Source organism: Berkeleyomyces rouxiae, assembly GCF_048999995.1.
Source record: "Berkeleyomyces rouxiae strain 22BRR77 chromosome Unknown BrBRR77_ptg000004l, whole genome shotgun sequence".
Taxonomy (NCBI): domain Eukaryota; kingdom Fungi; phylum Ascomycota; class Sordariomycetes; order Microascales; family Ceratocystidaceae; genus Berkeleyomyces; species Berkeleyomyces rouxiae.
In genome coordinates this window covers 24,887-51,383 of record NW_027396494.1, presented here as the reverse complement: position 1 = coordinate 51,383, position 26,497 = coordinate 24,887, and the positions used below count along the sequence as shown (strand labels likewise).

The 26,497-nt window shown below is 50.5% G+C and overlaps 7 protein-coding genes across 7 annotated transcripts; 4 read left to right on the top strand and 3 right to left on the bottom strand.

Annotated features, from left to right (window-relative positions):
* Positions 1-300: 300 nt before the first annotated feature.
* On the top strand, positions 301-4,200 carry BROUX77_004198 (uncharacterized protein; the record flags this gene model as incomplete). Its single annotated transcript, XM_073748935.1, has 1 exon — positions 301-4,200. The coding sequence occupies one exon, from the start codon at positions 301-303 to the stop codon at positions 4,198-4,200; it is 3,900 nt and encodes a 1,299-aa protein (XP_073604655.1).
* A 742-nt stretch (positions 4,201-4,942) lies between these two features.
* On the bottom strand, positions 4,943-5,543 carry BROUX77_004197 (uncharacterized protein; the record flags this gene model as incomplete). Its single annotated transcript, XM_073748932.1, has 2 exons — positions 4,943-5,374; positions 5,517-5,543. 2 exons carry the CDS (start codon positions 5,541-5,543, stop codon positions 4,943-4,945), a joined length of 459 nt encoding a protein of 152 aa, XP_073604654.1.
* Positions 5,544-6,293: 750 nt separating this feature from the next.
* Positions 6,294-12,797, bottom strand: BROUX77_004196 (uncharacterized protein; the record flags this gene model as incomplete). Its single annotated transcript, XM_073748931.1, has 3 exons — positions 6,294-12,587; positions 12,655-12,729; positions 12,795-12,797. 3 exons carry the CDS (start codon positions 12,795-12,797, stop codon positions 6,294-6,296), a joined length of 6,372 nt encoding a protein of 2,123 aa, XP_073604653.1.
* A 1,135-nt stretch (positions 12,798-13,932) lies between these two features.
* BROUX77_004195 (uncharacterized protein) lies at positions 13,933-16,432 on the top strand (the record flags this gene model as incomplete). The annotated part of the gene is made up of 5 exons (XM_073748930.1): positions 13,933-13,955; positions 14,028-14,291; positions 14,364-14,644; positions 14,720-15,792; positions 15,890-16,432. The coding sequence occupies 5 exons, from the start codon at positions 13,933-13,935 to the stop codon at positions 16,430-16,432; spliced, it is 2,184 nt and encodes a 727-aa protein (XP_073604652.1).
* A 3,413-nt stretch (positions 16,433-19,845) lies between these two features.
* Positions 19,846-21,270, top strand: BROUX77_004194 (uncharacterized protein; the record flags this gene model as incomplete). The annotated part of the gene is made up of 5 exons (XM_073748929.1): positions 19,846-20,035; positions 20,094-20,150; positions 20,216-20,669; positions 20,738-20,802; positions 20,864-21,270. The coding sequence occupies 5 exons, from the start codon at positions 19,846-19,848 to the stop codon at positions 21,268-21,270; spliced, it is 1,173 nt and encodes a 390-aa protein (XP_073604651.1).
* Positions 21,271-22,412: 1,142 nt separating this feature from the next.
* Positions 22,413-23,929, top strand: BROUX77_004193 (uncharacterized protein; the record flags this gene model as incomplete). The annotated part of the gene is made up of 3 exons (XM_073748928.1): positions 22,413-22,460; positions 22,649-22,971; positions 23,062-23,929. 3 exons carry the CDS (start codon positions 22,413-22,415, stop codon positions 23,927-23,929), a joined length of 1,239 nt encoding a protein of 412 aa, XP_073604650.1.
* A 185-nt stretch (positions 23,930-24,114) lies between these two features.
* On the bottom strand, positions 24,115-26,130 carry BROUX77_004192 (uncharacterized protein; the record flags this gene model as incomplete). Its single annotated transcript, XM_073748927.1, has 1 exon — positions 24,115-26,130. The coding sequence occupies one exon, from the start codon at positions 26,128-26,130 to the stop codon at positions 24,115-24,117; it is 2,016 nt and encodes a 671-aa protein (XP_073604649.1).
* Positions 26,131-26,497: the final 367 nt, after the last annotated feature.

Genomic DNA, 26,497 nt, shown 5'->3' with positions numbered 1-26,497 from the left:
ATAACGACAAGTGCCTGTAGCGAACTCGCCTCTTGAGGCTTGGTCTTGCCGTTGTCATACAACCACAACGAAAACATTCTCCCTTTCTGCCTTTTTCTCGCCGCCCATCTTTCTCTTCTCGTCCATCGACCAACCTTTGATTCTACCATGACCTGACGCTTCCGAAACTCGAGGTTTTCTTCTCGCCTTTGTTTTGGCAGGATTTGTATCTCGCTTGTCTTCAACAAGCCTAGCTCTGCTATTGTACAATTACTTGTAGCCGAGGTCCTGATTGCGTTGTGATTTGGCCTTGATTAGAAAATGTCCGCTCGCCAACGCTATCGGCCAGGCCGCGAGTTTGCGCAGTATCCTGACCGCCAGCCACAGCGCTCAAATCATCCCGGAGGCTTGGGGGACGGCCTAGGCGGGGGCGGCGGTGGCTTCGGGGGGACCTCTGGTAGAGAGGAACAACAGCAACAACAACAAGAGCACCATCACCACACGGCTCACTTTCTAGGGCTTCGACAGCCGAGACATGCGCCCACAATGCAAAAGCAGCAGCAGCAGCTAGAGTCCAAGAGGCCTCTCGCCAACAACAGCAGCCTGTACTCCACATCCAACCACTACCAACCACGCCAAATCTCGCACTCTGGCTTTGACGATCACACACAGTTTCTAAACCAAAATCGCCGCTCACCTCCTCCTCCACATGCGCCCAAGCCTGTGCACCCCGGTGGAAACACCATGCCTCGCTGGGCCAACGCACGGAGCTTTGGGGGAAACGACGCCGCTGGGCTCCTGGCCGTGGATGCCGTGACCAGTGGTGCGGTTGCCGGCGAAAACGACCACATCACGGTTCTCGCTACCAGGATTCACTCGGCGTCTTCATCGGCCTCGTCATCGACAGCAACCTCCTCCAGGATCTCGGGCCAGCTGCCCACACAGGGCCCGGCAGGGCTTCTGGTGGCCACTGGCACTGGTCCTGAGGCACAGGCCCAGGCACAGACGATTTCTGTTCCTGCTTCTGTCAATCCTGGGCTTGGGTCTGTGGGGCCCTCATCCGCTGCTAATTTGGCTGAGATGATGAGTGAGACAACTGCGGCCTCATCCCTGTTGGCGGTGCAGGTGGTGCCAGGATCAGGATCAGGGCCAGGATTCCAGCAGCAGCGGCAGCACCAGGAGCACCACAACCACCACCACCAAGTCAAAACAACACCCGCCTGGGCTGCCACTTCGACCCTGCCTGCTGCCGCTGTTTCTGGCCCTGGCCCAAAACACCCGCTAACCCTCAGATTCGATCACGGTGATGCTTCTTTGTCTCCTGTTGCCTCCCCGTCTGCCGCCTCTCACTTCCCTCCCTATCCCTCCCCCATTACCCCTGGCCACCCTCACGTGCCCGTGCCTCTCGCTGCTCTTCCTCTTCCATCTCCGACAACTGCGTCCCCGCTCAATAATCTCGCTCATCCGTCCGCCGTTCTCGTTGAAAACTTCTCGCGTCCCCGCAAGCACAGCATCCGGACTGCGACCCCCGAGCCATCACCGCACAGTGGTCCCAACTTTGCCTGGCCTTCTACAGGCTCCGCCTCAACCCCAACCCAAACCCCAGCCCCAATCAGCTCGACGAGTGCTGCTCAATTCGCAAACCCGTCTCCTGCAAATCCCAGTTTGATCTCTCCCGCGGCCGAGGGCCTCACCTCCTTCCCGCCTGCCGCTCCAACCATGTGGCCACGCCCTCGTGCCACGTCCAACTCGTCGGCTGTTTCGACTGCTTCGGCTACCGAGTACTACGACTCTCGTACCGGCCGGTCCCGTCCTCCCATGGGTGGCAGTGGTAGTGGTGTCCTAGCTCCTTCTGGCTATTCCACTCGGTCTCCTATGCCGCAGCCATGGATGGCCAAGGAAGCCTCTCGCTCGTCCTTTCGCTCACAGGCTTCTTCGGCCCAAGTAACATCGCGCACCGAAGAAAGCAGCATCCGCACCAGGGGCACGCCCGTCAGCTCTCTATACAATGAAGAGACACAAGATGACTCCATAGTTGACGACGTCATGGGCATGTACTACCAGGGCTTTGCCGACTCTGACGTTGAACCCACCACCAACGACGACGACGATGTCGACAACCGGGCCGAAGACATCATACACGACGGCCAGGGTCTCAGCTATGCGAGCGCCCGTGGTGCAAGCAGCACCAGAAAAGTCTCAAATACCATCCATGACCACAACAACTACAACAGCTATCGAGTCTACGACCTCACCCACGACCTGTCCCATAGCAATATTCGCAATGACCATGATCGCGATCAGAAATACTATGACGCTTCATCTCAGAGACAGACCCCTTTGCAGCGGAGCCGCACCTCGGGCGCTGAACCAACCTCGCACCAACGCCCGCGTTATACCAATTCCGGCCCGGAAGTTCCCCTCCCACAACCCGCCACCCCACAATATCGAAAAAATCAGTCATCACAAAGCTCTGGAACTCGTAATGTCACCCCGGTAGAATCATCCTCTCATCAACTCGCCAGCTTGAGCTCGAAACGACAGCCCGCAGCATCTGCGTCTTCCAACACCAATAGGGCGCCTCCCAACGCCGCATTTCATAACAACCTCACACCCGAACACGCTTCTGGGCCCCGTCGCCCCCGACCTCGATCCTCGTCTGTCCCACCCAACATGACTATGATGTCGCCTGGTCTCACCAAAAACCCCGAGCTCCGCGACTCTGGAAAGTCTCTCGGCCTGGCAAACAACAGCAACAACAACCCCAGCGCGGGCAAAAGAGCCGAGGCTTCGGATCTCAATACGCCCATCCGATCTCCTACCCTACTTAGCAAGACGCCGACCATCAACACTCCAATCTCGCGCGCGCCCACCCCGCCACCGCCCGATTTGCAGCCAGCACCGGCGCAGATAAAGCCCGAAGACCCCCTCGCACGCGACCGCTATGGATTCCGCAAGGAAAACCAGTACATTACGCGCGAGACCTACGACAAGTGGAACGAGGGCTACACGCAGTACCTGGCGCGGCGCCGCAAGAAGTGGAATGTATACATGAAGGAGAACGGGCTGATGACGGAGAATCCCACTCGTTTCCCAACGCGCAATGCCAAAACCAAGCGCTTTGTGCGCAAAGGCATCCCGCCCGAGTGGCGCGGGGCTGCGTGGTTCTACTATGCAGGCGGGCCAGCAATGATGGCTAAAAACTCTGGCGTCTATGATAGGTTACTCAGACAAAAGGCCAAGGACATTGACGCTGAAGCCATTGAGCGTGATTTGCATCGTACGTTTCCCGACAACATCAAGTTTCGCCCAAATGGCGTTTCGGCTCTCAGCAATACGACCGAAATCCAAAAGCACATGGTCGGCGACAAGGCTGCCAATTCCAACGTCGAGACACCCATAATTTCGGCTCTACGCCGTCTGCTGTTGGCCTTTGCCGTATACAACCCGCAAATAGGATACTGCCAGAGCCTCAACTTCTTGGCGGGCCTATTGCTGCTGTTTATTGACTCTGAAGAGCACTGCTTCTGGCTACTAAATGTCATTACAAACTGTTATCTGCCCGGGACACACGAGACAAGCTTGGAAGGCTCCAAGGTTGACCTTGCCGTCATGATGTCGTGCCTGTGCGAAACTATCCCGGACTTGTTCCACAAACTGGTCGCAGAGCCCGACGATGACACCATGCGCCTCGGAACGGCGGCCATGGCCGAGCGCGCGCGAGCGGCTCGCAAGGTGCGGCCCAAGAAGCGAGACCCAATCAGCGTCCTGGGCGACCGGCTGCCACCCATTACGCTCTTCATGACGTCATGGTTCATGAACTGCTTTATCGGCGTGTTGCCTATTGAGACCACGCTGCGCGTCTGGGACGTCTTCTTCTGCGAGGGCTCCAAGAGCTTTTTCCGTGTTGCCATGACAATCTTTCGTGCTGGCGAGACGCAAATCCGTACGGCGGACCCAATGGAGATATTCCCTGTCGTCCAGGGCCTGCCGCGGCGGCTGATTGATGCCAATGCCATTCTCGAGCTCTGCTTTCGCCGTCGTGGCGGTTTCAACAATATCACCCAGCAGCTCGTCGACGAGCGGCGCGCTGAGGCCCGCAGGCTGGGCGAGGTTGAGCGTCGCAAGCAAGTTGAGGTCGAGGCCGAGCCTGCACCCTCAAAGAGCCGGCTGGCAATGCCATTCGGGGGGCCGCGACGACGACAGGGCACGCATGCATAATGGAGCCCAACAAAAGTGACGGGGCCAAGTCGTGCCTATGCCATCTTCATCTCTCTCCACGCCATATCGCCCTTGCATTGTGCTTCCTGTCATCCTTCACTTCTCTCTAACCCGATGCCACTTTGGCTTTCCATCTTCTTTACTTCTTTCTTAAGATACCCTTCTTTCGTTATTGTTTGGTTATTTCATGTTCTTTGTTCAGGTAACATAGCTCCGGGTTAAGCAAATAAAAGTTGCACTCTTTCTTTTCTCCTTGTTTAGTTGTGGACGGCGCTTCTCTTTGTCCTGTTCTTCTTTTGCCGGCCGCCCTCTAGCTAACCGCCATATTTTGATATTGTTCCTTTGTTTCTCGGTCATCTTGCGCATATTTCTTGGCCTGTTCTTCTCGTGGTGTTCTCTGTTTATAGACTCAATCCAAAGCATTATTTTACGTGCACTCACTCCCTATCGCACGTGGTCAGCCGCTTAGTTGCGTGTCGGGCTCACTCGTTATGAGCTCAACATTCGTCTAGTCGAAATATCATAATAACGGTAATTATAACAAAGCAGATGAGATGCATGAGCAAATAAAGCAAAACAACGTAGCAATCATATCACGTGACATTCTAAGAGAAAAGACTCCTGGTGCTTCTACTTCTTGGGGCAAACCAAACTCCTTGCTGTCTGTCTATTGTGCATATCCACTGCGACTGTTTGTTTACAGTGGTACAAGTGTCCCTTGCTCCTCGGCCAGCACATGCATTCACGACCCCGCGTGTGTCTTGGTCATAGAGGCAGCCATGGAATCAAAGGCCGCGCGGTCGGTCTGGAACTGGTTCGCGATGGCGGCGTCCAGCGGGTCGTCGGCGTTGGGTTCGACCAAAAGGGAGCGGATCGACTCGAGGACCGACGCCACGCGCGTGTTGGGCTTCCAGTTCTCGCTTTTGAGCAACCCCAAGCACACGTTGCCCTGGCCGTCGTTGGTAACATTGGGGTGGTAGATTGGCGTGACGAACTTGACGACTGGCGGTTTGAAGGGGTAGTCTGTCGGCAGGTTAATGTGGATAGTAAAGGCACCGCCGGCGTAGGGTGTGTTCTCGGGGCCGGTAATGGTGCAGGTCCAGGTATGGAGCACATCATTCAAGAGGGAGACGGAGATTCCCGGCAGCGGGTTGGCCGTGATGTCGGCGAGTTCCTGAAGGGAGAAGCGAGTCAGCAGGGAGAATAAGGCGAAGAAAGGGATGAGGATGGGGGTCCAAGATACGGGCGGCCAGCTCGCCGGCTCTATGCCTCAGATCTATGCCAGATCCGTGTCCACGGTACACTACACTACGTACCTTGTTGATGCGTTTAGTGCTCGCCATTGTGGGCAAGGCGGTCGGTCAGCTGGCGAAACAAAAAAACAAAAGACGAAAAGTGTCAAAGAGTTGAAAGAAATGGAGGAGGAAAGGGAAAAGAAAATAGTTCCCAAAACAAGACTGGCGATGTTCCAGGCGGCAAAATAAAGATGCACTCAAACAAGGCTGCGGTCAAAATCAAGGAGAGTGCTGCTTTAAGTAGTTACTGTCCCACGACCCAGACCCAAATCTCTAATCAGGAAGGAAGCTTAGGCAAAGAAACTGCTGGGAAGGAGCTGGACGCAAATGGAAACAGAAGCTACAGAATGGGAGTAGTTGCCGTCCTTCTTGGGACAAAATTAGAACATCGCATCTGGCCAATAGGGTTATATCCAGTAACGAAGCGCGGGGTCAGGGTTTCGGGGTCCTTCGAGGAGGGGCTCAATCGAGTTCTGTATGTGTGTATCCATGTACCTTTGTACATTGACAATCAACACCTAAAATAGTGGCGATAATTAGTTGGCTTTAACTAGCCATGTGTGCATAGCCTTTGTCAATACTAGCCATTCAATGTGATCAGACACCATCTATAATTGCAGCCTAATTCAGCCCAGGACGTCATACATGGGTTACCCAATAGCTAACTACCACATGATATGTATGCAACTATGTACATATGTACATATGTACATATATACAGCTAACTACACACGAAGACATGAATAGTTACCAACTTTGTTTCCCCAGGCTTTCACCTCTCCTTCTAATTACCCTTAGTTACCCTATCGTTTGGTCTTCTTCATCTTCTTCATCCTCCTCGCCTTCGTCATCGGCTTCAACACCATCCTCTGCTTCTTCTGGTAGCTCGAGCTCAATATCGAGGGTTGGCCCGTCGTAGTGCGCATCACTGTCGGTGTCATCATCGTCATCTTCATCGTCGTCATCGTCGTCATCATCGTCGCCAATGTCCTCGGACTCCCCTTCTTCGGCTTCATCAGCCATTGTACCAGGTTGAATCTCCGTTATACTTTCATTCTGATCCCCATCTTCTTCAGCTTTAGCCTCCATTCTAGCACCGGATTCTAGCTTGGGCTCGGCTTCGGATTCAGGCTCAACTTCCATTTCACCCTTGCTCACTTCCATCTTCTGTTGGTACAACCCATCGTCATTGGTGGTATCAGCTTCAATCTCCAAGTCCTTATTGTCAGAGACTGGCCCTTTACGTACCAAATTTGGAAAAAGAATGGACATGGGCGGTGGTGCATCATCGTCATAGTCGGGCGGGATATCACTAAGGTCGCTTTCCAAGTATGAGTCAGCAGCCTCAGACTGTGAGTTCTCTCCAAACTGGGGAGTGTAGTTGGGTCCCAGCTCCGCCCCAATAGGATCTGTGTCACCAAGTGCTGTCTCGTCGCCCTTGTTATCCATGTCATCATTGTCGTCGCCAGTGTCGCCATCCTCGTCGCCGTCGTCATCGCCATGGCCACCACCATCGCCTTCGCCATGATCATTACCTGCGTCGACCGTCACATCCCTAATGACAGTGTCCTGATCATCCCCGCCAACTGGCGATGAAGAATGTTGCCGGCTACGGGACCGTGACTTGCTAGTCGCGTTTGCCGCCGTATTGACAGTGGACTTGGGATTGCTTCCGATTAAAGCGTCGGTCAAGGTACTTATGATCTGCTCAGCCTTCCGGATAATGTCGGGCCTGCGGGCCGTAGTACGGCGTGTCTTGGGAATAGGGACGACAGGAGCTTCGGGGGGTTGGCTATTTTCAGCCACAGGCGCCCCGCCATTCTCACCAGTCCCAGTCATAGTAGCATCATCATCGACAGATTGATCATGGGAGATTGTCGGGGCCTGTGGTAGTACGGAAGCCTTCTCCTTTTCAACAACGGTCAGGAGCTTGGGACAGTCATTGCTACACTCCGAAAAGACACGTGAAAAAGCATCGACGATTAGGTCGTCAATGCCACCAGCCTTAAGAAGACCGGAATTGAGCTTCCGTAATTCCACAGCATCCTTGAGGCATGCCAAAGAGGGCAATAGACTTGGCTGGCTTCCAGATTGCTGATCGTCAGTAGGGGATGCTGAATCGATAGTTGTGACTGCCCATCTAATAATCATGTCAACCACTTTGTCTAGTTGATCCAATGTCCAAGACTTGAAGGGCTCTTCCTCGGCCTGCGGTGGAATCTTATACACTTTGCGGAGAACACGCATATGCTCCATACAGCACATCTGCCAAAGCTCCGTAAAATGGTAAAAGTCGGCGCCCTTCTTTCGAATACGCCGGAGGATGAGCTCCAAGTTTTCGTGGTCTTTCAATACCGCTAGCAACCGCACCATGAAGCGTGTGTAGCGTTCGGTATATACATAGTGTCGACCAGCGCGTTCAGCATCGCACTTCCAGACATTCATGACCATTGTCTTGGTGAACATGGAGTCGCGCAGCACATTGAATGCGGCCCTGGCCTGCATGAAATCAATAACGCCGCCTGCTTCCATATCCTCTCCAAGCAATGTAGATGCCTGGCGAATAATCAACCTGTGCTGCCAGTTGCTCTTATCTTTGTCACGTAGTAGACACAGACTTCGAATCGTGTAGCTCTCCCACCAGTCCTCTTCATCGTCATCACCATCGCCTTGTGGAAGTTCATGGCTTGTTATACTCTCGTCATCATCGCCATCATCACCGCCTCTTTGTCCATGTAGTGGGACTCCAAAAGGTTGTTTTGATAACATCAAGGCCGCATCTATGGGTGACATGTCACCGCGAGACACCAGCTTCATTGTTACTGTCAATATCTTGTAGTGTGGTTCAAGAATCGGCGCACAGCGGCTATTCTTGGCACGTGCAGAAACCACGCCCACTGACCTTTGTAGAGCCTTCAATAGCATTGCTACCGTCGGTCGGACAACAACAGTGTCTTTATTGCTGTTACCAATATCTACGTCTGTGGCCTGGTACATCTTCCAGAGACACTTGGCGTACATATAGTGACTCTTCCAGTCTTGAGGCTTGAGCATTATAGCACGCTGGAACATTTGTGCCGCGAACTTCCACACTTTGTAAGGGGTCATCTCCTCATGAGCCTGTTTCTGGAAGGTATCATAATTGGAGAGTTCGATAAAGAATCGCTGGCAGTCAGCGTGGCGGAAAACATCCATAGCAAACGGCTCTCTGGATGATGAGTATAGTCTATAGCCAAAGCAATAGTACAAATCAAAGATGCTGTCGATTTCGAGCCCCTGTAGACTACGGTCCTTGCACTCAAGTAAGCCTAGACCATTTTCTTGACGCCGCTTAAGATATGACACAAGCCAAGATCTCTCAGTCCATGAGTATGATAGTGCTAATGTGTAACAGTGAATGGCCTGTCTTTGCAGCTTCACGAGATCCGGACGGTCTCGGTTCATGCGGTCAGCAGTCCAAAGTACTGCCTCATCTAACTCGTAGTCGAAGCATTGTGCAATTCGGAGCCAGCAGTCCCAGCGGTCGGGTACAAACTGTAGTTGCTGGCGAAAGTAAGTCGTGGCAATGCGAAGATCATCAATGGCTCCTGGGGTTTGACGCTTCATAAGCTCAAGCGAAGTAAACCGGGCAAACGCCATCATACCCAGGAGGTGGTACCAGCCATGGCGTGCCAGTACCCAATCGGGCGTCGACTTGACCGTGACAGCATTGAGCATGAGTGCTCCATTCTCAGCTTGGTACAAAGGCAATGCGAGGATTGGTCGCTTCATGAACTCGGTATAGTTGCGGATGTTGTGAATCATGGGAGCGAGTGCCTTGCTTTGGCCCATGGCCTTTTGCAATTGTTCAATGGCCGCTTTCAGGTCACTGCGAAGAAGGTCTTTCATGGGCATCGCTTGGGCCAATATCATAATGCGCTCTACTAGCGCCAATGCGTGCTTCCGCTCCAGCTCAATGGGAGCACAATTGTGTTCTTGCACCTCCCAAAGACCCACACCAAGACGAAGACCATAAAGGTCGTAGAGCACCTGGCCAAGGTAGTCTTCCCAGTTGTCAATTGTACTAAACTTGAGTAATTCCTGGCGCATGAGCTGTAGGAATATCTTGTTGGATGCGCGACAGTACTTCCGAGGGCCAAGCGACTGGTGAATTGCGGCAAGGTAGTCAGCCAGTTCGGTCTCAGGATGGGGGAAGACTTCAGGATGTGTTTGAACTCCAAAGCGCATTAGTGTGTATAAAAGGCACCACAAACGCACTTGTAGATATCTTAGCTTCGTTAAGAAGGCTTGGAATGCGTTGTTGTGGGTCTTTTGGCTAACCATCCCGATGCGCACTTCATCTTCAAGCATGGCCACGTTGTGTAGAAACACAACAGCGCGAGCCACTGCGCTGCATGATGCCCTCAGATGATCGACATCAATGATATCAAATGGATCGCTACCATTGGTTGATACATGCATGTTTAAAGCCATATTGAGCGTAATGACTACCAGATCGTCAAGGAACTTCAGTGGTTTGGCAAGGGCAAGGGCACGTAGTTCCGGGGATGTCTGTGTAATGCTTGGGCTTGTAAGCTCCCCAACAAGCATTTCGATGCTACGAAGATTGCATGAAAACTCTTTGGATACGTAGTCAATACTGGAATATGCTTCCGCGAGTCGTGTCCACATGAACAGGCGGACCTCAACATCACTACTTTCCATAAATTTCCATAGATCGCGCAATCTCTGGCTGGCGCAGTTTACTATTGGCATCGACTCTTGAGAAATCTCACCATTAGCAACGATAGCTGCGTTGCTACCGGCGTCAGAGTCGGGAATGGAAATAGCTACAGCTACCGTTTGGGGATTAAGGACAGGCTCAAGACTCTCAATAACGTGGACAGGGTCTTTTATCTCATCCTGGAATATTCCTAAAAAGAAGTCCATGGTGGTCAGCTTAGAAATTTCGCGATCAGCAGCAGCCCCAGACATTGAACCAAGGAAGTTGTTGTTTGGTAAATCAAATCCTGGCAAGTCATTATCGACAAAAAGATCGCGTAGCTCCATCCAACTGGCTAAAATATGATCATGGGTGGTGCCTTCCACAGCCAGAGCTAGAGTTGCCACTGACACCCACACAAGCCGAACTGTGAGAGGGTCATCATGAGGGTTGCTCACTGGGCTATCAAGACATAGTCCACTACATAGGCTCTGCCATCGGGAAACCCGGATGCCGACTTCAGCGAGTCGGTCATTGGAGGTTGCAGCTCCGGCACGGATCAGGACTCCGTAGACCTCAACATGCAGTTCAAGTAGCATTTGAGCTACGGCACGAGTTTGCGTCCAGGCTGGGCTGCCGGCTATCTCACGACCGCCATGCAGACAATCTCCTGCAATGCGTTCATAGAGCGGGCCATCAAGGCGACTAACCAATTGGACCACTGTGTTCTTGGTCGCATCAGGCCAATGTTGACTCAAGTATGTAGTGCTGATGCGCCGCAGCCATTCAAACACCATATCTGAGCAGCACCACCACTCATCACAGACGCGCTGCTGGAAAGCAATTAAGCCCTTTGTTTCGTGGAACTCTGTCGGTTGTCTCTGTTGTGTGGCACTAGACTTGGAGTATTCCAAAAATGACGACAGGCTCAAACTCATGCCTTTTTTATTGATCATGAAACGCACAGCTTCTTCCTTGTACACCAGTAGCATAGTCTGGAGCTCATCAACACCAAGACTGGTCATCTTTGTAGAGCGATCTTCGGAGGCGCAGACCTCGATCATCTCATTCAGCTGATCCATGGCGGATTTGTCGGTTACACCCAAGTTTTCCAACATGTTCTTGGTCATGTTAAAGAGATTCTTGTCAGCCGCCTGTATCGGGGCAAGTTGGGCGGCAATTCGTATGGAAGGGTCCTCGATTTCTTCCACAGTCTCGCGCCTTCTAGTGCGCTTGCTACGCTTCTCCATCATGGTTTCTTCCTCTGGCTCGGCAACTCCAGCTACAGACTGGGATCGTTTACGAGATACTTCGTTAGCTGAAGTTGCAAGTGCTTCTGGAGATTTTTCTATAATCAGGGGTACAATGGTATCGTCGGCACCACCTTCCCCTTCTGTAGATTCAATGGTTGTCACGGCTGCATCTGTCTGAATAACTGAGTTTGCAGATGGCTCCTTTTCTTCTTGGACAACATCAACACTGGGGGTTCTCATGTCTTCATTCTCTTCTGAAAGGTCGCCAAGGTCTTCTAGTTCCTCAAGAACAAGTTGGATACGATCAGCTGTGGCGCCATATGTGGTCCAGTACACGAGAAGCGCTATGCCCAGGTTTGTCCAAGATGCCTCTTGAACTACAATGGTATGTTCACTGGCTTTGGGAACAAGCTGACAAGTAGGCGCTTCTGCCTTTGTTGACCGGGAAAAGATTGGAAGAAATGGGATGGGATCGAGACAATTTCTTAGAAGTATGGGCAGCTCCTGCTTTATCCATGGAGACATGACAGGGTGCGACAATGCCATGTCATCACCCAAGTCTAGGAGGCTATTTTTAAGCTGTTCTCCTGCAAGACTCTCTGCTATAGATGGCGGTTCTATTTGCATGACAGCTGGATCATCTTCTAATTCAATTGCAGACTCAAGACAATAGCGGGCTGTTCTCTTGCTCTGGAGGTACGCCGCCACTCGCGCTGTCTTGCGCCACAACTCGGCATCTGATGGATCGCGGTCCAGTGCTGCGGTGAAGTCCACCAAGCATAGTTTTGCCTGTTGGATGGTTTCGGGTCGGGCAAAAAACTCCGAACGGGATGTAATAGCAATCTTGGCCTCGTGGCGTATCTTATCGAGATGGAATTGGCCACGATTCTTGTGCGCCAGGTAGAGAGCCTGAGGCAAGCTTGTTCCGGTTCCATCAGAGTCTACAACAGCAAGGTCAAGAAAGGATGGCTGATCAGGTTGTCGCTCTGCTCTTTCGTACTCGGTGGCGGCTTCAGGGTAGTTGAATATTTCGGACTTGAAGAGATCGGCGTATGCCTCGGTAGCGACCGTGAACGAGGCGGGACCTTGGGCATGAAGCTTGAGTGCGTATTGGAAGAGCTTCAGGGCATCGTCAACCTATGGCAGACAAATTCGGTTAGAGCTGGACACGGGGACAATAGTAGGGTTCAGGTAGCACACATACATGAAGCTCGCGGATTGTTTCCAACTCATTTTCGGCGACCTCCTCAGCCTCGATGTTGATGGCCTGGAATGTTGGCTGCGTATAGAAAGGAATTTTAGTAGTGAGGAAGAGATGGATGCACAGAAGAGATATCTACAAACCATTGCGGCCCGTAGGGTGGTTGTGGACTGGGAAAACAAAATTGGCGCCTAGGGAGTAACAGATATGCTGCCAGCGAATATGTGGTGGACAGTTTCGATCATGTGCAGAGAAACACGGCAACTTAGATGCGAGGGAATGGCGACATATGGTGATGCAGCAGGGTCGGCGGACGGATCGAGAATATGGCAACTTGAGAAGCGAGGTCAGGACAGCGGTTGAGTGAAATAGTTGGAACCTGGCCAAGTCGAGTAAGTCCGCTGGGGCTGGAGGCTGTGTGGTGCGGGGAACAAAGACCCAATCGCTGGCTTATTCGCTTCTTTTCGTCATTGATTGAGTGCCGACTTTTGCGAGTGGCTGTGTGTATGTGTGTTGTGTACTACATGCAGACTACAACTAGCCGACTACTCTCTAGAATAGACAAAAGCACTGTGACACGAGCGCGTGCGCGTGCGCGTGCGCGTTGCCACGTTGTGATCCGTTGCTTATGTAAGCCTCGACTTTAGTCGTGGGGGCCTTTCACCTTTGTGGCGCAGAAGGCTGGAGTGTGGCAGCTCTGCTGGGTGTCTGTGATTGGCTAGCTGCTCTATGACTCTTTGGCCGAGTTACCTCTCCATGACATCCGTCCATGCTCTGATACCAGCTTGTGGCGTTGGCAGTGCAGTCAGCACCATTGACCTCCCTTCCCAAAGAACCCAAGAAACCACCCGCCCAACCCCGTGTTTGGCCGTCTGTAGGGTTGTCTTCTTTCGACACAAACACCATTGTTGCAGGCCAGCACAACCTTTACGCCCTTCTTACATCTGGCTTGCTTGCTCAATGCTTGAACCCCAGTGCGGTGCTGTTCACAACACAACATCACAAGTCAAGTTGCTGCCACCTCCCACCTAGCAGTTTGCGCAGTCAACGACACACAGCTCTCTTCTGTAGCTTGACATAGCCCACTCGACCTCCCATTGCATTGTCCAATCTGGGCCTATCTACCAAGCACTATTGTTGCAGCCGCCCATTCCACTCGCTCACCAGACTACCCATTGGGCACTACTCCCGCCCGCTCAGGCAGTTCTAAGTCGCTCTCGCGAATCGTCGCTGCGCTGCTCGTGTCGATTACCCCTCACGTAATCGCCTTTGTTCTTCACGATGGTTGTGCCAGCTGTTCCAGAGTCAGTCCCATCATGATCCAATCCCGTCTCCCAATCAAAGGAATGATGCTAACAACAGTCTTCGCTCTATAGACTGACTGAAGAAGTCCTACACGAGTCCGTCGATGCCAGAACAGAATCCCTCGTAGCACTGCGCGAACTCGGCCCGCCTGATCTGGTACATCTTGTGCGCCAAGGCGTCCGCAACCCGGGAAAACAAATTGGCATCTACCACCATGTGACAGGTGTTGACGCCTCATCTTCAGCGAGTCTGGCAGCATACATCAACACCCTAACTTACAAAGAAAGCGGCTCGCAGTCGCAGTCACAAACCAAGATTGCTGAGGGTCTTTACTCGTACGTGGCCATTGGTGGACTATTGGGGTTCCCTGCATACACGCCTGTCATGTGAGCTAACTTTGCTTTCAGTTGTTATAATGCGTTTTCAAGAGTAGACATGCGCGTCCACGTCGCTATACCTGGTGGCGTGGAAAGTTATTGTATTGACGAACGAGGAGGAAAGCGCAAGACCACAGATGAAATGTGGCTCGAGACCTATCTTTGCAGTGTACTGCGCGCGTATTTTTACGCCGATGATGGTACTGGAGAGGTCACGCGCAAAATTATGGGCGTTCGGCGCTTTAACCCTGTCACCAATACCGAAACCGAGCACCGTTTTCTTAACGCCGCCGATCAGCTTTTCTTCAGAGGTAAGCAAATAGTCTCTCTTTGAGGAAAAAAAAAGGCATCATGGGATTAATATACTAACCTAGTTTGTCCACCAGGCTGGCAGCTGGGTTCTGACTCGGTCGTTCAGGTCCCCAATATTGTCTCGAACCATCTTACCACCGGTCTTTTAAAGTACTTCCACACCACTGGGCGTTATGCTTCTGGTATTAATCTATTCGAAAAGCTACGGTCCCACAACGTTGAGGTTGCTTCCCTTTTGGCCAAGGTTCTTTTCATGGGTAACGAGGAAGTCAAGGGCATTCGAGTGCTTCATCAAGCTCTAAAGGAAAGTCCCATGGACTACGTAATGCTTGATGCCCAAGCTGAATTCCTTCTCCAAAAGGCTCTTAAATCCGAAACCCCTGAACTCAAGTCGGAACGTCTTCAAATGGCACTGGCTTGTGCTGATAGAAGCACTATCGCCGCGCCTAGTGAATTTGGAACCTGGGCTCGCCTTGCCCAGATCTATGTGGCCATGGAAGACTGGGAGCACGCACTTGCCATTCTCAATTCATGCCCAATGTTCACATATCAGGATAAAGATGCTCCTTTGATTCCCGAGCCAAAGGATGTCTTTCTCCCTGTGCTTCCGGATAGCAGACTTGACGAAATTGACAACGAAAACGAGCAGCGATTTGATCAGATTGATCCCAGCCTTCTCAACCTACGTGCAGCTACATACAAGGGCACTTTTAAAGAAGCTTATAAAATCCTCACCGAAATGACGGCTCAAATCGGCTGGGACCAGTTGCTTAAAATTCGCAGCACCGTTTTTGTCATGGAGGAGGAGTACCGTACAGAAAAGAAAGAGACGACAACCCCCAGTCAGCCTCAAACCCGAAATGCGAGCACCGATGGCGTGCGGGGTAGCAAAGATAGTCAAGCCAATTCTGATGCAGAGTCGAGTATTGACGAAACTATTGAACGGCCAGACAACGAGGTTGTTGATGACTCGGTTGTAGAAGGATCGCTTGACGAGGAGCCCACTGGTCAAGACCAGGTTGATCCGGATTCAAAGACAGACAATAGTCCCGACGCCAATTCATCAGGCCATGACGAGACCAAGACGAATGGGGTCTCAAATGATGTTGAAAAGCCGACAATTGCCATCAATGCCATAATGGATGAGGTAAGTCCGAAGCGTCGCCATTTCATTACACTCACCGAGCCGGTGAACCACTAAACTACCAGTGACTAACCCCTATATGCTATTTCGCATCTTATAGCCAAAATCCTCTTCTAATCACTTGTCAAAGCTCAATACCAAACGGCTTTGCGAACGGTGGTTAGATAGCCTTTTTATGGTGCTATACGAAGATCTCAGAGTATACACCATATGGCGTACGCAGATGGCCCAATACCGAGCGCAGTCAATGCAGTACCGCAAGTCTGCTGAGGAGTGGGAAATTCTTGGTGCCCTGGCGGAACGCCTCCAGCACACCGATGAAGCAGTCGAGGCATATCGCGCATGCCTTTCTATGCGTTTTTCTCCCAAGGCACTCAGCGGGATTTCCCGTGCCTTTGAACGCACGAAGAGCACACGAGAAACTGTCGGGGCTCTGATCCGACTAATTACCTGGCAGTACCGATGGTACTCGGATTTTTCACCAGAGCTCCTGCGGACGATTCGTATATTGATTGAGGAAGAGGGCGCTTTGAAGGTGCGCAGTATTATACAAGCAACCAACTTGCCACAGAACGTCCTGGATCTTACCCATCAATACGCAGCCTTGTGTGCCACATTCCGGAGCAGTGGCACGGATGGTTAGGCAAGACGGAAAAGCAAGGACACTCGCCCCTTGTCTTTTTACTTGCTTCTTTGGGGGCAAAGAAGTTTGCTTGGGGCCAGGGTAATTACAACATGTCAGTACTTGTATAACTAGTAGTCAGTTGGTACTTGTAAACATGCTTGTCTTGTCGGAGGTCTGAAATTACGGAGCCCTGGGTTCACTTGGCCAAGCATTGAATAAATCTGATATTTCCTAGGATTCCCCGACGCATACATCTTTTTGTACTTGGAGTCTAAAAATAAACGCGAATCCCCGCTGTGTTTTGCTTGTAGCTACAGGTACTTGTATGGTACGGTACGGTACTACATATGCACCCCTGGCTATCACGGCTTACGACGTGTTCTGTCTTCTCTCCCCCAAGATCTTCCTCTTTTCATCACGCCTTCTTGCCGGTCGCCGAGTCGGACTTTTTTCTTCCGATCAAGCACCCAGCGTAGATACTTGCGCTTCTTCGATGTATCAACTACCCGCTTTCAAAAGACGCACTGTACAAGGTCAAAGCTACTGTGTACTTTCTACTCGTAGTGGACGGGTCCGAATTAATCAGTTAACTATGCGGACTTCGCTGACCATGCAGTAAGGCTAGCCATCACCAACAGCATTTATGTGATTTTATTGTGCGTTCCCGACTGGTGCAGTACAACTACTTGGATGTCAACATTCACTTTGAAATAGTGTTGGTACTATGTCGTAACATGAACGGCCCCGGCACGGAAGGTAGGAGCCTACCTGCCGCTTGTCCTTTCGTTTGTTTGAAGCTTTTCCTCGCGTACGTACGTAGAGTAGTTAGTTACTGCAACTACAGTCTCCACTTTGAACGTACGTATTTACACTTGCGCTAGTTAACTAGTAGAATGCAAGTCCAAGATCATATGTCTCGGTCAGAGAAGGTCAAAAGAAAAAAAAAAAAAAAAAAAAAAAAGGGGTTTATGCTTCTAAATGCACATTCGGCCCAGGCTGACGTTGATTCTCATCCGAAGATTCCAATGTTGCTAACTAGTCAAATTTAGGTTTGCCGTTGTAGCGAAGCTTGGGGCCCTGAACAATTCTTGGCTTGTACTTTGCCTTTGCACAAAAGCGGCCTCGAGTAATTTTGCCGAAACTGGAAGGATGCGGACTTGGACGTAGGCTAGCTTGGAGCACAGGACCCGGCGCTGAGTTGAGGTGGGGCGAGGCTGAAATTGACAAGGTTAGTAGTACATCTTGTATACCAGTATGTAATATGTAGGCAAGTCATGGCCTGACTTGTGGATGAAGAACAAATCCTTCCTATGACAGGAAGGGCATGAGACATAGGCATTCCCGATGCACGGGGTAGCCTTCCCTGTAGTTGGGAGTGGGAGGGGAGCACCTGTAATTGTCCATGTTGGTGGGTACTGTATGCTGCACCACCCACATGTCAAAGGGACCTCATGTCAAATGCAAAGCAAGTCCAATGCGTATTGACAAGGTGAGTGCGGATGCACGTGTATTCCAGTATGTATTTATCTATCAATGTGCCATCAGTTGGGACTTCTTTGCTTGTACGAATGTAAACTCAACAACAAGCAATGGGCTACACTAGACAGTCTAGTATCCATATGAATCACATATTCAAGTTGCCGTTAACCAGTCCGTGACTTATCGCTTATATCGGGGCCAAGTTTGTGATGGTAGTACACCCACTGTCAACAGATTGGTACACATAGATACGCAGCTGTCCAACTCATCGGCACTTGTACCCGTATAACCGTTCGACAAGTTTTACAATAAGTGGTAGCCTCACTCGTTTGGGGGTACATGTGGGCGCCATGTAAGTGCAAGTGCTCCTAGTGTGCATATGTACATGACTATTTAGGAGTCTTTTTTTTTTGGGTCTTTTTCTCTTTTTCTTCGTGACTTTCAGGGCTCATATCAAGTTCATGACACGAGATCGCCCCTTCTGGAAGGTCATAGAGCGTGCCGCCAAGGCGGGAATTTTCTTGATAACTTCTATAGTGTCCTCTCTGGATATTGTGAACATTGTGCCATATCGCTGTAGGATCTATACATGCAGCGAACATCAGCTCAAACCTGACAAAGACGAGTTGTTCCAGGACGCCCTGCTTCTTTCTAGGTCTCGGGCCCAGTGGTAAGGACATGTTATGGTGAAGAGGTCCGTGCCAACGCATACGCACACATACATAAATGCTGTGTTTATCAGAGGGACACAGTGGGGGGGAGTTTGCCACAGCCCCTGGCCCTAGGGTAAAATACTGGTGCCACCCACGACACTTGATAGAGCCTGGTCCTGTTTCTTGTAAGCATCCTCCTGGGGCTGGTAGAGAGGGTCTGTGCTCCCTGGAGCTATGATTACGACTGAGAGGAGCAGGACAAGAGTGTGGTAAATGACGTGAAGAAAGAAAGGAAGCATCAATAGAGAAGGAAACAAATGACGTGGTGGAGGAGACACGACGTGGAGATTGAGAATACAAACTGCTAGTGTGTAATTGAGAGAGGGGGAGGTTCTACACACTTGTGCAAGCGGAGTAATTGGTGTATACATGCACTTCTCTCTCTTTTCATTTGCCGACCTAAGGTTATTCGGTCGTCTTTGGGGGGTTTCTTAACGCCTTTAGCTTGTTTCTAAGTCTTTCTTCTTGCTCCTTTGGCTTTTAAGTTCAAGTATTGCCCACACTCTCTCTCCTTGCCCTCCAGTAGGACTTTTTGAGGTGCTGGCAAGGAGAAGAGGTCAGAGCGAAACAACACTAAGCCCAAGACCAAGCCCAGGACCAGAAGGATTACCAGTGGAAGACAACATTGAAGCCTTTAAGCTTTGGCCGTTTGCATCATATCCCTACTAGTAGCAAAGAGTAGCTCGCTAGACAAGGCCCATGGCGTGGTAACTTGAACATAGGTACTCTCGGACTTTGTCTCGGGCCATGTTGTCTGTTTGAAGGGTTGTAGACCGGAGACTGGGTATTGTTGTTACTTGATTCATAGCTGCTTGGATGGAGCTTTGACAGCTACTTTAGGACCATCGTCCCTCGTTTTTGGCTGGCCACCCGTGCTGTTGATCTTGGGTCGTCTCATTTTCTTTCCTTGCATTCCTTAGTTCGACACTACGTTTCTTCTTCTCACCTGCCAACGTTGCCAGAACACCAGAACTGGCTCACTTGATTTAATAGTTTTTGCTTCGAATTTCTTTATTTTTTTTATTTTGGCGGAAACCCGCGTTTTTTGGGGTGTAAAAAAAGCGAAACTTTGAACTGCTAAGACGGATTAATCTTGCGGAAACCTGTACGGCTTGGTGACGCGATCACCACCACATATTTGCGCCTACGAAAAGGACGAAACTTATATGCACCCACATCGACTCGCACACGAACTACACCCGACGAAGGCCACACTACAGTGGTCGTTACATCCACAAAATGTCTGCCTTTATCAGTAACTCACTGGGCGAGTCGAGCTTGCTGTCAGACCTAGAGTTTACCGACAATAAATCACACAAAAATGCCCTTAATATCGTAAATGTGGTGTGTCTGGTAGCAACAGTCACCATCACTTTGCTGCGGACAGGTGTCCGACTCCATGTCAACCGCAAGCTGTTTTGGGAGGATAGTGAGTAACATACACAGGACGATGAACTTGAGTCGCAAAATTCGCTAACAAGATACAGCCATTCTAATCATTTCGTCTGTATTTAATTGCGGACTTATAATAGTATTACTATATTGTAAGCCCGCAGTCATAACGCCTATCGGATCGTTGCGTACATATGTACTAACTACTCACTTTTAGCGGTCAAATACGGCGTTGGCTCCCATGTGTGGACGCTAGATCTAGCCAATATCAACTTTGTCGTCAAGAGAATTGTGCAGTTGATTCTTGTATCAGAGGTTATGTACATGTGCGCTTTAGCTGCCACAAAGATTTCCATTATGGTTCTGTACTTCCGCATCTTTCCGTCGCAAAAGCTGCGCCGGCTGGTTTGGGCCACGTCCATATTCACGATATTATTCACCGTTGCATCTGTGCTTGCCACCATCTTCCAGTGCCAGCCAGCCAAAGCTGCATGGGACTTTTTGGTCGAGGGAAAATGCTATACCTTTGTCAACTTTCTCTACGCCAACGCGGCTGTCTCTCTCGCCACGGATATTCTGGTGCTGGCCATGCCGTTGCCACTGCTATGGAGACTCACCTTGCCCGTAAGGCAGAGGCTTGCTATTTGCTCGCTGTTCATGCTGGGAGCCTTGTAAGTAAAGATATAGAGTGCCCTACGAGTTTTAGCATTGTCAAGCTTAGGCTAACATTACTTGACAGTGCTTGCGTGGCTGCGATTGTTCGCATGACGTTCCTTGAAGAGGTCACTGGCTTAGATGTCAGTTGTAAGTAACTGTAGCTTCATGTTCCCTTCTTTGCACAGCTGGTTAACCCTGTTTCTACTAGACCGCATCAGCAAGTCCATCATCTGGTCCGTTATCGAGGTGACTGTTGGCATTATCTGCGGATCCGTCCCCCATTTGCGTCCTCTCTTCACCCACATAATCCCCGGTCACTGGGGTAGCTCTCATATCTCGGGGAAGAACGTCTATGAACTCTCTTCAACCCAGAAGCGTACCAAGCCGTCTCAGAAGAGCTATGCTGATTTGCCTGAGGGCGCCATCGCAGCCATCCAAAATGGCAACGTGGTTCATGTCCATACGCATACGTACATGAAAGAAGAGCCAGCCTATGGCTCGGGCAACAGCACCGAAGAATTGACAGGAACAATTGCTCAAACAGCGCCTGCTACTACCACAGGCGGTAGGGGCATTGACCTGCTCAAAGCAAGCAGGAATCGTGGCAGCATATAAGAATTAGGAGTGGATGAAAGGTGGTTAGTTGGGTTGGGTCATCTTTCTTTGCGTTTGGGTTGGTGGCTCATGAACTGGGAATTTATCTGGTGTTGGCGTGGCGGTTGGCTTGGTGTGGTTTATTCTTTTAATCACTGTATTTTTTCTTCTCTTCAATTGTAAATATTTTTTGATGTGATCTAGGCGACTAGACTTGGACAACGTGTTGAATGGAGGCTAATGTACTGGTTAACTAAGTACATGTGTGAGTTTGGAATGACAACCAACTAACGATGTAGCCTGGGTATGTGCAGCTGGGAGTTGAATTGATGTGTGTGTATGGATGCTGTAGACAGCGGGTAGGGTGTGATGAATTCCAAGCAGTTATCAGTTATAAAGATGGGGGTGGATAAATAAATCTCTTTCTCTCTCCCAAAGTAGACTCTGTTTTGGGGTGAGGGCGAATATGTCAGTGAATCGTTACTTCTCTTCTCTTGTTCTCCCTAGGTTCTATGTTCTCCCTCTCCCTGCCTTTGTATCCCAGGTCGTGGGAACTATGGGTCTCCATGTGCACGTGCCCTGGGGTCACGTGTCATCATGTACCCTGGTTGTACCCTTACACTAACTCAACACTCTGAATGGTTGCCTCCCCCTCATCTCTCTCCGTTCTCCCATCTTCGGCCTCGCTGACCGTTTTATCCTCCTCCTGGCTGTGGCTAATGATTTGTGGGTCGGTGTGGCGTTGGCTGACTCATCGGTGGCTGTCTGTTTACCCCTGAACGCCCCGGGGTGTGTCCATCGCTTGTCCGGTCAGGTTATGTACACCCTTCTCATAGATGCAATTATGTCCAGATGAAGAGCATAGTGTGTGTTTCTGTAGGGTTTATACTCAGATAGGGTTACTATCGCGTGCGCGTCATCGGCGCCCGCCATGATCCATTTTCGCCAATTAGCTTTGCCAATTGAAGACAAGAGATGCAGTAGTTGCCACTTTGACCTTGTTGTGCCAATAACGCGCCCTCCGCCTCCTTTTACTTTCTTTTCTCTAGAACTGCACCATCTTCATCCCGACTACCGCAAGCCTCTGCCTATCGCTTTTATTTTTCTCACGGGGTTTCATTCATTCTTTTTTTTTTCTATCCGCACAGTAGAAAACTGGCATCATGTCTACAAGCGGTCCCAACAGCTCTAGTTGGTCTTCGTTTTTGAAGGTAAGAAAGAGCTCGGCTGGCAACGGGCAGTTGTCGAATCATGTTGAACGCCTGGGGCTTGAGGCAAGAAGAAAGCTGCGCCGCTGTCTTGTTGCTTTTATCCGGCTGCTGTCGTTCCCTGTCCTTCATCCCCTCCCTCGCCAATTGTAATTGTACCACATTCTGACCCCTCGCCACCCCCGCCACAGTCCATAGCCAGCTTCAACGGCGATCTCTCATCGCTCACCGCCCCGCCCTTCATCCTTTCCGGCACGTCCCTCACCGAGTTCAGCCAGTACTGGTGCTGTCACCCGTCGCTATTTGTTGCGGCTGCCAATGAGCCGGAGCCGGCCAAGCGTGCGACTCTCGTGCTCAAGTGGTTCTTGTCGACCCTGAAGCAGCAGTATGCCAGCCGCAGTGAAAAATATGGCAATGAGAAGAAGCCCTTGAACCCCTTCCTGGGCGAGATTTTCTTGGGCAAATGGGAAGAGGACCTTACGGGCACCACCGAACTGATCAGTGAGCAAGTTAGGTAAGTCTTTGTCTCTGCATTCTCAAAAAGCCTTTGATTTACATCGATACTTTGTATCGCGTCCTCGAGATTCTTGCTGACGCATGACAGCCACCATCCTCCTGCTACTGCCTACTGTATTACGAACCTCTCAACCGGTGTTCGTCTCCAGGGCTACAATGCGCAAAAGGCCACGTTCTCTAGTACTATTTACATCAAACAGATTGGTCATGCTATCCTGACCTTGCCTCCTTCACCGAATGGTCCTCGCGAACCCGAAACATACTTAATCACGCTTCCATCACTTCACATCGAGGGCCTAATCATGGGCGCGCCTTTCCTGGAGCTTGAGTCTTCCTCATATATTACAAGCTCCTCTGGATTCACTGCCAAGCTTGATTACAGTGGTCGTGGCTGGCTGTCTGGCAAGAAGAACAGCGTGACGGCGACCTTGTACCAAACCGGCAACGAAAAGGCTGTTGTTTGCAATGCCACTGGCATTTGGACTAAATCATTTGAGCTTTACTCGGGTTCCTCCAAGACCAACTCTTCCAAGACCCTCATTGACAAGTTCGACGCCGCGACATTTCCTTCTACACCTTTGACTGTAGCCGATATCGAAAACCAGGACTGTCTCGAGTCACGCCGTGCTTGGTCCAAGGTTGCCAATGCAATTTCATCTGGAAATCTAGACAAGGTTGGCTCCGAAAAGGCCAAGATTGAGCAGGCGCAACGCCAGCTTCGGGCCAAGGAAAAGGAACAGGGCCGGCCATGGGAGCGGAGATACTTCACAGCATGCCCAGGACAAGACCCCGTGTTGAGTGAGCTGGCTAGCATCGTTGGCCTGCCTGTTGATGGCGATATCGATAAGACTGGTGGTGTGTGGCGTTTTGACGATGCTAAGCACCAGTCTGTCAAAGGGAAGAAATTGACTCCCGAAGCTGTTAAGACCATCGAAGTTGAAGTGCTTGGGCAATGAGAAAGGTAGAATAAACCAACATATTGCAGTACTACTTACTACGTGCGTTTGCAAAGTTATTCTCCATGTGTAACTACTGCTTTCTGCCGGAATAATATTAATACTTGATTTCTATTCATGGATTGTATTGATTCGAAAGAATTCATGTTTTCTATGCAAAAAGCTCGCTCCCCCTCTTGACTCTTTTAGACATGATCTAGATGCTTTTGGTCTAGTTCGTAAAAGAGCATATAGACTTCGCGTTGCATGCCCAAGACGTCGCTTGTTTTAGCTTGCCGGCACTTTTCGTCACTAATGCGCCACCACTTGTCGTTTGACCTGCGTTTCCTACGCTTCACAGGTATCGCATTATCTTGGGTTGTGTTCAGATATGCATTAGGATGTCCCTTTAAATTGGACCTACTGTCAGACAGCATGTCCTTTGAAGCGCTTGCTCGAAGCTTTGCCGATAGCCGTGAAGACTTGCGAGAAATCACTGACTTGGCCAGAGATCGTATGCTAGAGGAATCACTGGTACATAGCGACGAAGTGCCTGCTTGTCTGTTCTTGGTGGGCAGCGACAGGGATGAATTTTGATCATTTGATAAAGGGGATTGTTCTTCAATCACTGAAGCTGGTAAAGGTGTAGGTAATGAAGAGGAATTTGAAGGAGTTATAGAAACAGATGAAGCCTTGGAGCTAGCTAGACCTAACGAAGGGTCTAGACTGGTAGTAACTGTCTCATTTTGTAGGGAAATCGGACTGACTGACGTGTTGGATGGACTGGGTGATGTCTTGTTAAAGGCGGATTCTACCGGGGAACGATTCGGGTTGGAAAACGGGGCGGACACGCACTGCCGCCGGAAAGATTCGTAATGACCACTGGTATGACCGCCACGGTGCGTAATGACTGAGTTCAAATGGTAGTTTTTTGGGTTGCCCAAACCACCCAGAACTAGCGACTCAGAGAAGGATACCTTGGCTGTGTTCTTTTGAGACACGCGGTCGTAGATGGAGCGAGATAGGTGGACCACCAAAACCCGCGGGTACTTGCTAATGCGAGTTTTACGGGTGATGGTTCGCAAGGGTGCAGTGGAAATGTCTGGAAGAGCTACGTCTGGTGGCGGGTGTTCTGGATCCGTAATAACAGACTCCTGTAGCTTTTTGACATCAGATTGGGCGCTGGCCTTGGATTCGGGTGAGACTTTGGGATTGCTGATGTATTTCTCAAGTCGTTCGATGGCATCCAGCAAGCGGCACTTCTCACATTTAAAGTCACTGATGTACTCTGGCGCAAATGCCTTTTCGAAGCAGGTGGCTAGTGTTGTCGAAGAGGCTTGAGGTACACTCAATGTCAGCATGGTGAAGGGCTCAAAACGAACAGTAGTCGAATAGTTGCATGTCTGGCATGTGAGATGTGACTCTCGCTCGCCATCCATGGGGAAGCCAGGCTCATTGGCGAAAGGGTCAAGAGGCTCTTGATCTAACCGGGCTTCTGGTTCCTCCGATGATGTCGTGTTCGGACGTTCCAATGGTGGTTTGGGTGTAGACATCTCCTGGTTTAATTCCGCCTGGATAGGTCCTCTTGTCGCGGGATCTGCGTTTTCTGACTCGGCAGCAGCCGTGGCCCCCTTCAGTTGCTCTCGATGAACACGCTGGCCGGCGGAATATTCTTCCTTCAGCCGTTCAAACACCAACTGCAGAAACTCTTGGGCATCTTGCTGCTGTCGGTTGATACTTTGGCCGAAGGACATCTCAAGGACACGGATGAAATCTCGCTGAGAGAGAGTTTTGCGTGTAATGGGTCTCTCATTGAGCCTGTCAAGTATGGTTTTCAAGGCACCACTGACCAGGCCTTTTTGAAGACCACGAAGTTTCCATTCAGGAATGACTTGGGCGGCTGTGGGTGAAAAGCTGCTACTAGAAGCTGGTTCCGAAGACCCCGGCTGGACAAGCAGTGTATCATACGCCGAATCGCCGTCAATAGTGCGTCGGTACGTTTCGCGAATGAGGAAGATACGGAGCTCGCCTAGACCAGCCAAGGACTGCAAGTTGGAGTTGATAAAGCAGTCGTTGCCAACGTTAATGAGACCAATGGCGCCCTTTTTGCGGTAATCGGATTCATCAATGAAGAAGGTTGGCGCAAAGACATAGACCAGAGCAACAGCGGCAAGGCCTGCGCCGGCTGCGTATGAAGCAACAGTGAAGGGCCTTTGCATCATAGCGGTCAACGGTATAAGGGTGAGCTTAAGAGGCCGGACTGTGCTGTTCGTCAAAAGTAACAGAAAATGATTTGCCGCGCTGCAGTTGTACCGGAAGAGTGCCAAGATATTTTCTCCAGGCAAAGTAAAGACGGGCCGTGATTTGCTGTTGAAGCGACTTTTTCCCTAGAGTTGGAGAACAAATGTATGAAAAGTATGAGGAAATGCCGGGTGCAAGTTACGGCCAAACAAGAAGCAAAGACGAACAAGATCCTCTCACTCACAGCAACAGCATTGTAGCCGTAGTGAACAAGCGAGCATAGAAAGACGAGCAATGGCTGTCAAGTGAAGACTAAAAAAAACGAAAATAGAAGCGAAGCGAAGTAAC